General features: G+C 42.8%; 1 protein-coding gene across 1 annotated transcript; it reads right to left on the reverse strand.

The window, feature by feature from the left end:
• Nucleotides 1-648: 648 nt before the first annotated feature.
• On the reverse strand, nt 649-8458 carry mpst (mercaptopyruvate sulfurtransferase). The gene is made up of 2 exons (XM_055663326.1): nt 7639-8458; nt 649-2080 (listed from the first exon to the last, which is right to left on the reverse strand). The coding sequence occupies exons 1-2, from the start codon at nt 8216-8218 to the stop codon at nt 1779-1781; spliced, it is 882 nt and encodes a 293-aa protein (XP_055519301.1). The 5' UTR covers nt 8219-8458; the 3' UTR covers nt 649-1778.
• Between the last annotated feature and the right edge of the window lie 2818 nt (nt 8459-11276).

Below are 11276 nucleotides of genomic sequence, written 5' to 3' on the forward strand. Positions count from 1 at the left end.
AAGTTCTTCCAGTGTTCTGATTTTGGTTCCACAATGTAGATGCCATCTCTACAGTGCGGTGTGCCCACAGGGAACCTGTTGTCTTCAGCCACTGTAATTAAACAAAGAGGAGCAGACACTCTGCCCATTCAATAAGATCATAGTTGAGCTTTCTCCCTCTCCTTCCATGCCCCTTGACTACCTTGTAGTTAAAATGTTTCTTAATCTCCACCTGGAATACATTCATTCCCTCTATCTCCAACGTAAAGAATCCCCAAAATTACCATTCTGAGAAAAAATGTTTTCTTGAAGTCTCTTGCTGATAAATTATTTCCTCTCAGTCCAAAGTTGCTGGCTCTTATCCTGGGACAATTCTCCTCGTTCTAGACTTTCCACTTAGGGGAAACTGCCTATATCCATCCACCATGTCAAGCTCTCAGAATGTTGCCTTGTTCAATGAAATCACCAATTATTCTTTTGAAGTATAGTGTGTGTACTTGATCTCTCCTCACAAGCCAATTCCTGAAAGTCAGAGCAAACATCGACATGCAGTAAGTGAGGAACACTTTGTGAAGAGGAACCAATAAAGGGACACTAATAAGTGCTCAGGCACTGTTCTTCTCTGTAGCATTCACTGTGAAGTAAATTCAGTCAGTAAGCAGACATGTCTATGATTCCTGTCTTACCTTTATTTCAATAAGTAGAGTATAAACAAACCAAGGCACAAGCTGTTCTGTCAATTCTACAGTTTTAATCTTTTATACATTCAAAGCGGTGAAGGCTCGAGGCCAAATGGCCTCCGCCTACACCTATTTTCTATCTGAGATTGATTCTAGGTTAGTATATTGCCCATATACTTTGGACAATATTGTTGAATATGCTTGGCAGCACTCAATGTAAAATTCGTTTGGAGGCTATTTTAACTCTTAATTTGATTAATTGGGAACGATAGGGGGTTTTACCTTATGCTAATTCATCCCAAGTATTATTGCATCTTTACAATGTCCTTTCTATCTGTTAATTTAATTACTTCCTTCCCATATCCAATATTTCTACTTTGCTGAAGGGATGTGTTCTAACATTGCTTGGAAAGGCTTAAGTTAGTGACAGGATGGAGCCAGGATCTAAGCTAGAGTGCTGGGTAAATTCAATTCCTAGCCTGGTCTTTGAAAGCAGCTCAGAAACGTTTGCCTTTTGGCAATGTCATTTGGAAGATCGACGATATTCACTTGCATTAGATCTTCTGGCATCCTAAATTGAAAGACTTGTGTCTCATTCAGAAAGCATGGCTGTGCTCTTGAAGTACTGGTAATTCACTGTATGACCTGACATTACTGTGCAGCTGACTTGACTGTGAACAATCTCACACGAATCACAAATCAAGGTAGTCAGGTCTGCCTCCAGGGATCTGAGTACTAAGGCTGGGGTTGTGTGATGTTTGCTATATATTCCTCTAGTGTTAGCATTTCCCCCTCAACATCTTGGGGAGGGATCACCTTGACTCTTCTCTACCAACCCAAAAGTTTATAAACCAACTTCATAAATCCACAAGTGCGGAGGAAGATGCTATTGCTACCATGAAGAATACTACCCAAGTACTTGGCATACCCTGTTAAGAGCAGATAGAACCCTTAATGTAAGATTACAAGCTTAGTTTTAAAGATTCCTTCGTCCTAACTCTCAACTGAATAAGAGATAGTGTGCCCTAGCAATAATTAAAACAATTGAAGAGACTCACTAATCTTTCAAAGATATCGAAGGGGAGAAGTACAATCCAAATGGTTGACGTTTCATGGTGCCTATTCAGTCTTCTCATTTTTCACTGAGATGATATAACTCGGGTCAGCTCTTGTGAACCATTCCACCCAGGCGCCATCGTAGACCATCACATCCTCTTTCCCGCAGAGGTAGGCAGCGAGAGCAATGTGGCAGGAAGTGACCCCAGTGCCGCACGTCCCCACCAGTGGTTTAGACAGGTCAACGTCGTGTTCTGTGAAGATGCTATTCAGCTCTTTCTCACTCTTGATTTTTAGGGTCTCCGAATCCAAGAGATCGTTGAAGGGGATATTGATGCTGCCGGGGATGTGGCCGGAATCGTAACCTGGAGCAGTAAGGCAGGAAAAAAATGTGAGAGCTTTTTCAAAGCAAAATACTCTGCATGTTAGAAATATTAAATAAAACATTGCAAATACTGGATGGTTCAGCAGCAGAAGGTTGTATGTAGAAATATGGTAATTCATTACTTGTTCTAATCTTACCAAGACCTCACCCTGCTCTGCTTAAGCTTAGGCTAAATTAACTTAGTTAAAATATGATTAATATCCTTTAATCCTCAATGTCACAGTTTTCAAATATGATCTGTAAATTCCATTTGGGTAGCACAGGTGGTTGAGCTGCTGCCTCACAGCGTCAGGGATCCGGGTTGAATCCTGACCTCAGGTACAGCCTGTGTGGAGTTTGCACGTTCTCCCACATGTGATTTCCTCCTGATGCTCCTGATTCCTCCCACATCCCAAAGATGTGCAGGTTTGTAGTTTAATTTACTTTTGTAAATGTGATGGGAGCGGATAAGAAAGTGGGATAACTTAGAACCAGTGTGAATGGGCGATCGAAAGTCAGCATGGATTCGGTAGGTCGAGGGGCCTTTTCCCATGCTATTCACACATTCTCAAGATCTCCCTTTTACTTCAAAAGCAAAATACCGAAGGTGATGAAAGTCCGAAATAAAAACAGAAGCTGTAGAGAATACTCAGCAGATCAGCTAGCATCTGAAGAGAATTCAGCTCCTATAATTTATGAACTGCCAACCTATTCAAGTCCTTGTACAGACTCCCTGCTTCATCAACACTACCTGTCCCTCCACCTATCTCTGTAACATCTATAAAATTGGCCACATAAGTTATCACCCCTTTCTTATTTCTAAGTTGCAACCATGTAGCCTCAGTGGACGATTCCCCCCCAAAACATCCTAAGTTCTGCTGTGATGTCTCCCTAATCGAAAACCCCCACTCCTTCTCTTAGCTCTAACTCCATCGTGTCTGTGGCATCAGTTCCCTGGAACATTTGGCTGCCCCTCCCTCACCAATCTTTCTGGCTATAAAAACAGTCCAATATACCAATCCTTGCCCTGATTTAATCTGCCTTATCTATCAGGCTTCTTGCATTAAAATAATTGAGGTTTAGTTTATCAGACTTTTCTCTCTCATCTCTATCTGTCCTGTCTCCTGAACATGCTCACGTTCACATTTATGTTTGCCTCAACTTTTGCATCTACCATACTTCTGCTTTGGATACAACCCCCCCCCCCCCCCCCCCCCCCACCACATATTACAATCCTTTCCAGTGATTTAAAAAAAAAGTGTGTCAGAGAAACAGAAAGTAGAACTCTTGCACTATTATTGAAAAAAGCAAAAGGGAAAATTACAATCATTCCACCCCAGTGGAGTTGGTGGGCTCAGACTAATCTATATAAGGAAAATCATAGTATTTGATTAAAGAAAGGGGACATAAAGTGCTGGAGTAACTCAGTGGTTCAGGCAGCATCTCTGGAGAACATGGATATGTGACAATTTGGGCCAGGACCCTCTTCAGACTGATTTGGGGGGAGGGGGGGGGGGGGTGAAGAGAGAAATAGATAGTATGATAGTATAGGGATTGTGTGATCGTGTAAGAGTAGCTATATATTTATTTTTTTAATTCAAGGTGATTCCAGAACGATGGGCCTTATATTTGGCAGCCATTACTAAAACAGGATAATTTAAGAGGAACCTCTCTGCTTAAGGAATGTCAGGAATGTGGAACTTGCTGCCAGAGAGAGATTGACTGAGATGAATTGTGTGGAAAGAGGAAAGTGGACAAACTAGTGGATGAGAGAGAGCAGTCTACTGATGAAGAGTTCATTGGTAGTACCTGTGAAGCGAAGAAACAAACAGCGGGCAGCATATCTATGCAACTCGCAAACATTTTCCCCAATCCTAATTTTTTTTTTTAAACCTCAGCCAACTCAATTTTTTCCCCTCTCAATGTCTCTTCTGACCTTGGTGTGCTATGTGGAGAGAGTCACACCACTGACTTCAATCGTCACCCAGGTCTTATTATAAAACATTGACCTTTCCTAAGTCACCTTAGTTGCCAGTGGTGATGATTCACAATGTTTACAGAATAAGCAATCAAAGATTAAGGATACAAATACTCCTGGGTGTGTTCTTCCTATATTGAGACATTCTAGCTAACAGGCAATATAATTCTTTTTTTGGTGACAGTGGGTATTCAAACCGAGGGAGAAGAACATAGAGCAAATGGACCACGGTGATTAACAAAGTAACGACTATTATCATAATTTAAATTGAGGTGGGTTGAACATTTTACAGAATTGAAACAGGTAGTGCTGTGGTGAACAATGACAAAATGTGAGCTGAATCCCCTTTCACATCACATCAACAATTACAAGATGTTAGGTATTGATCGTGGAACAGTCGTCAAGAATTGAGAATCGCTTTTGGTTTTCTAGATCCATGCAGACGTTGTTTCGCCAAGCTTTTTAACGGTGATCTTTACATAAATTGGTTGGATTGATGGGATAGAGAGGAAATTTACTGAGGGGTGAGAATTTACATTGAGGAGGGAATTTACATTGGTGAGAGGCCAGGCACAGATCAACACAACCTCCATCTCAAAGATAGACACAAAGGGCTGGGGTAAGTCTTCTTCAGTCTGAAGTAGGGTCTGGATCCGAAACGTCGCCCATCCTTTTTCTCCAGAGATGCTGCCTGACCTTCTGAGTTACTCCAGCACTTTGTGTCTATCTTTGGTATAAAGCAGCACCTGCAGTTCTTTGTTTCTACAATCTCCATCTTGGTGGATTTCTGTGATTCCAGAGACCCAAATAATTATGTGTTTTGCCACCAGTCATTGTCAATGCAGATTTCCATGCTTTGGCTTTTATATTCTAGGATAGAAAACAATATCTTCAGAACGTCTATAGTAAAATTAATTTGATCACTGAAGCAAACAAAAATTTCACTGGAATTTTTAAATGATTGCAGCTCGATTATTCATCTCTAGTTGGAGGTAGATAACACTATAAATTACATAAATCTCAGTTATTCGGGTAGTTGACCTTTAAGTGTTTGATCAATCATTTGTAAAACTCTGTTATAATACTGAATCAACATGGATGTTAATCATTTCAGAGCTTTATCACAATTCAAATAACCGACCCTCTCAGCTCGTGGGAGCCAATAATTTCCAAAGAAGATAGTTCAGCTTGTGCAGAACGTAAATGTCCCTCATGGAAAATGGCGAGTGGGTTTTAGCTCAAGCAGAGTTTGTTACTCATCATCTATCGAACAAAAGAATCCTGAAACTACACGAATGAAATAATGTGACAGCCTTTGAGACTCGGGATTCCTCAAGATGCTTCAGCAAGAAACCACAAACGAGAACAAAATGACCCAATAATCAATATAGATGAGGGATAGGACCTCATCAACTGTTTGAGAAAGCTGCAGTCTTCTGGACTCAATATCAGATTATATAGCTAAGCCGTAAAATACCCATCTGCAATAATGACTCCGTTTTGTAATCTCTCCAGTGACACTTATCTGCTAAGCATTTCTTATTGCTCTGATCTGCATTTCAGAACTTTTACATGTCCCTGTTTGTTTTCTTTCTAACTGCCTTGTTAACGTATCAACCAAATGACTTAATCAACAGTTTATCATAAGCCTATTCCTTTATCAAATATATTCCTTAGTCCTATCTATTCTTCCTTAATGTCTCTGTAATTTAAAACAATTTTTCACACTATTTCAGTTCTGGGGAAGGATCTTCAACCAAATATTAACTCTGTTTCACTATCCATTGATGCTGGCTGGCATACTGAGTATATCCAGCACTTTTTGATTTTATTTCAGAATTCCAGCACTACAATTTTTGATTTACATTCAAAGCAGGGAGGATAATTTTCAAGAGGAAATATTCAAGCTGGTGCAATTAGGAGTAAAGAATACGATGATGTACTTTGGTAGAAAGATTGGGGAATGACAATACAATCTAAAATGTACAATTATATACAAGATGTGCAAAAGAACCATAAAGGTAGCAATATCAGGTTGAGGAGGTGATTAAAAGGCATACAAAATCTGGAAAAAGATTTCAGTCAGAAGAATGGACCTGACCCAAAACATCACCTTTCCATGCTTTCCAGAGATACTGCCTGACCAACTGTGTTACTTCAACACTTTGTGTTGGAAACAAAATCCTGAGCTTTATAATGGGACGAATGTGGTGGGTTTGGACGAGTTGGGCTGAAGGACTCGATTTCAACCTGCATGGCTCCATGAGCAAATGTATGTTGGAAAAACAAGCAAACTGAAATAAAGCATTGTTTTGGCTGTAACTAGAATGTTAACTACGCGAGTGGCTGAGATAGTTGAGAGAAGAGAAACAAATCTTGGAATTTTCATAGTGTTAAAGAGGGAACGATGCTTCAACCTGCATGGCTCCATGAGCAGACTGAATGTATGAAGGCTGGAGGGTGGGAGGAAAAACAGGGGAGCAAACTCGATGTTCATGCCCCGGGGTGAAATAATTTCCGGTGCTGCTCGCTGTGGCCATGGAGGAGACCCAGGACAGAGAGGTTGGGAGGGGGAGTTTTGTTATTGCTGTGTTAACGATAGAATGTTAGATCCCCCTACGCCTCTGACCTCTCTGTCCTGGGTCTCCTCCTGCCACAGCGAGTTGCACCGGAAATTGGAGGAACAGCACCTCATATTCCGTTTGGGGAGTCTGCACCCCGGGGGCATGAACATCGAATTTTCCCAATTCTGTTAGTCCTTGCTGTCCGTGCTGAATGTACTGCTACTCCTCCTTTTGAGTAGATCAGTCTAGGAATCTGCCGACAAGGCCTATTTCCTTCGCTAAATGCTCCTGAGTTTCCAGCTTTTCTGTGTAACCTTGGAAAAGTTCCGTGTGAATGTATGAATTTGAGTAGATAAATCTGCAGACAAGGAATGTAAATTCCCCAGGAGAAAAGTTATCAGATATGAAAAGAGCTGATGACATGGTCAATAATATTCACTTGCAATGTCAGGAATTTTAATTAAGAAAGTGCCATCGCATAAAGCAAATGTAAATAATTATCATCATCATCTGAGAAACAGAGAGGGGCATGGGGAAGGGAGGGTGTGTGGCCAGATCAGGTAAATAGAATCATTAGAGCAAATGTATTGGCATAAGATGTACATCCTGGATGACAAAAGAAAGGTGACCGTCAAGTTTCCCAGGGTAGAGAAGATTGTTGTGCCTACACTGTGTGTGACAAGGGCGAAGCAGTAAACATTTTCCTCAGCACTGCTGAATGTGGTTATCTGGCCAAGAGGTAGTTGGAGGCAACATGACCAGAGGGATTTGATAAAGAGTCTGCAAGTATTGTATGGAGCTAACTGGGATTACTTTTAGGTTTCAGCAAATGGACAAGTGATTTACTGTTGTGGCTGTTGGTTCTGTATCTTTTCCCAAAATTCCAAATTAGACCCAAATTTTGGGGTTTTGATCCTGGCTATGTTCCACAAAAATGGTTGTTTAAGAACACAAGATGCAATACACTACAGGAGGTTAACACAGCAGGGAGCTAATGATGTGGAAGAGTTGAGAAACCTGGTCGAGGTTCGGGTTCGCTGCCTTGGAACCTGCCCGAGGACCTGGCATCCACTAACTGAAACTCCCCGCTGTCAATGTTGTGCAGGACCTGCTCGTAGCTCTTGACCCAGTCGCGGGGCTGCGGCTCGAAGCGGGCGGGGGACGGCTGCGGTGGCTCGTCTGAGACCGGCAGACCCTGGCGGCACCAGTGTTTCAGTCCTCCGTCCAGCACCGACACCCGGCTGTGACCGAAAACCCGGAACATCCACCACACCCGCGGGGAGCTGAACATCCCCCAGTCGCTGGCGTCGTAGACCACGACGTGCGTGCGGCTGGCGATGCCCAGAGATCCCACGTACCGGCCGAAGTGCTCGGCCGAGGGCATCATGTGCTCGTAGGACGAGGAGAGGTCACTGCACTCGTCCAGGTTGAAGTAGGCGGCTCCCGGGATGTGCCGCTCCTCGAACTCCTTTCTGGCGTTGCGCGGTACCGTCGGCAGGTACCAGGAGCAGTCCAGCACCCGCAGTGTCCCTGCCTTGGCCGTGCGGATTGCCTCGGCCAGCCAGGCTGCAGACACCACACTGCGCACCCACGCCATAGCTCCGTCTCTGCCTTCACAGCGTCCAGGCGGAACCAGTCACCCAGCAGGAAACAGACCCCCGCCCACAACCAAAGATCCTATCTGCTATAGGATCTTTGCACACAAGTATATTCCCGAGGCCAGAACGCCCTCTCTGTCCTAATCCCATTTAGCAGCGCTGTTCCAAATGTTCAACTGGTGGATCCTATTTTTACTCAGAGGATGGTGGGTATACAAAACAAGCTGCCAGATGAGGTAGTATCTTCAATGTTCCTCGTACCCGGCCTGATGTTTGGAGGCTGGGCCTGAGGGAGCTTACCTCATCTCGCAAGCTCTGAAAAGAGAAACAGCACAGCTTAACTTGGGCACAGCAGAGAGGAAAACGGGGTTTATGTTTCACATGGTACACAAAAAAGCTGGAGAAACTCAGCGGTGTGGGGCAGCATCTACGGAGCTAAGGAAATAGGCAACGTTTCGGGTCGAGACTCTTCACAGATGTGAGGGTGGGGGCGGGAAGAAGAAAGGAAGAGGCGGAGACAGTGGGCTGAGGGAGAGCAGAGAAGGGGAGGAGAAAGAGGGGACTACCTGAAATTAGAGAAGTCAATGTTCATACCGCTGGAGTGTAAACTGCCCAAGCGAAATATGAGGTGCGGCTCCTCCAATTTACGGTGGGCCTCACTCTGGCCATGGAGGAGGCATCGGACAGAAAGGTCGGATTCGGGATGGGAGGGGGAGTTGAAGTGCTAATAGATGACCCCACTCATGAATGTTAAATACCGGAATGTTGAATGGAACTGTGTCGACAGTTTCTGTTGGTACTCTGATTAACTCATATTCCTCTGAGATATAATATTTATTCACAGTGCAGGTCTGACGTGATTGGTGTGTCAGAGAGCCATACAGCATGGAAACCATGCCCTTCAGACCATTTTGTCCATGCCGACTAAGATGCGCCATGTCAACTGTTGTTCATTGGCTGTAAGTGGCTGTCCTTTCTCTGGCTGATCCCTGCTCTCATCTGCATCGTTGCAATCTCACCCACCCCACACACACTCCTGTTTATTTTCTTAATGTTGCAAAGCCAGGATGCTTATATTCCTCTTCTTCATCGCATCCTTCAACATCTGGAACAATGCGCCTTTTGCCATGTAATGTTCAATACGGTGTATTAAAAAAAACTGGGGTGAGACTCTTGAGACAACTGGCTACGTTTGCAGGCTCTTGGAAGATTAATTCGGGAAATTATATGAAGTTCAAGTTCAAGTTTATTGTCATGTGTCCCTGATAGGACAATGAAATTCTTGCTTTGCTTCAGCACACAGAACATAATAGGCATTGACTACAAAACACATGAATAAATAAACTGATAAAGTGCAAATAACAAATAATGGGGTATTAATGTTCAGAGTTTTGTCCGAGCCAGGTTTAATAGCCTGATGGCTGTGGGGAAGTAGCTATTCCTGAACCTAGTCGTTACTCCTAGTTTGTTTCCTTCCATTAAAAAAATGAATTGTGCAGCCGTTCTGAGAGCATTGATTATTTTAAATGAGAGCTGCTACCTGACATATAACAACGTCTGTGTGGAAAGATTCAATTGCAAAGATATTTATGACAATAACAATCTTGATGGAAGTAGGCCCCAGGCTTCAACCAGACGTTGGTCACTGGAGAAGTCGAGAAATATACCTGCCTATCATACAATGAAAAATTACACCTTTATGGTCTAGAAGACTCTTTGGACAGTCAGTGTTTGCATTTTAGAAACAAATGCCTGATGCAATGCCTCACTGTAATTCAAGTTTAGACCCTTCCATCTTCTCATCTAGACAAAGGAAATTCAAGATGTTCGAGATATTTACCTCGTTCAATAGTATATCTTGGTAGGTATTATTATTCCCGATAGAAGCTTAAAATTGCTGAACAGTGGGAATGGTATTCTAGACCAGCTACAGTAGTAGCTTCAGCCTGGCACAGTGGAACATTTCCTATGGTTTTATTGCATTTAAAAAGCAAGACAATCCATCTGGCAATTACCACCCCATCTCAGTGACTGAAAATCAAAAAATCTGCAGATGTTGGAAATCTGAAATAAAAATGCAGGAAGCACTCAGCAGGTCCACGTGGAATGGGAAACAATCAATATTTTAGTTCCAAAACAGTTTCTACTGATGCTTCCTCTCTTGCTAAGTGTTTCCTACATTTTTTGTTTTTACATCAGAAATGGCAAAAGGATTGTCAACACGGCTATCAAATACGATACGATAAAACTTTATTCTTCCCCGGGAGGGAAATAAGTATGCCGACAGTCACACACACAAGGTACACACAAAAAAATTACAATAATTCAGACTTCACATAATCTTAGTTGGGCATCATCATATCTGAGACAAGTAATATATTCATGTTGCCTTGTGTCTTTTTGGCAATATTATTCACTATACACCAGACGTTATGAATTCAGTTCCCATGTGAGTGTCCTGAACACAAAACAAATGCAGCACTGAGGAACTGTTGTTGTATCCGAGTTACTGTGTCCTTGATGAAGCATTTACCCAAAGACTGTCTGTTCTCTGATGTATAAGTGATTGCATGTCACAATCCTGACAGAGCAGGGAATTTCTTACTGATGTCTAGTCAATATTTATTCTTTAATCTAACGGTACTTTGAGACATCCCGATGTTGTGAAATACACAAAAGAAATGCAAATCGTTTTCTTTTACCACTCATCTGTCACTAGATAGAATACTAAAATCTCCAAAAACTGCAAAGAGAGTAAGAGGTGTACCTCACACACACCTCATGCTACCCCATTAAACTTCAACCCATCTTAAGCAAATCATGGGAACTCAATCCACCCCCATCTGATAACACCCATTGGAAAACCAGGCACCCCACCTAATGCCAACTATGGATGCACCTCACACACCGGGCGGCACGGTGGAGCAGCAGTAATGTTGCTGCCTTACAGCACTTGCAGCACCGCAGACCCGAGTTCGATCCTGACTACGGGTGCTGTCTGTATGGAGTTTGTACATTCTCACGTGACTGTGGGTTTTCTCCGAGATCTTCGGTTTC

Source organism: Leucoraja erinacea, chromosome 37 (genome assembly GCF_028641065.1).
Source record: "Leucoraja erinacea ecotype New England chromosome 37, Leri_hhj_1, whole genome shotgun sequence".
NCBI lineage: Eukaryota > Metazoa > Chordata > Chondrichthyes > Rajiformes > Rajidae > Leucoraja > Leucoraja erinaceus.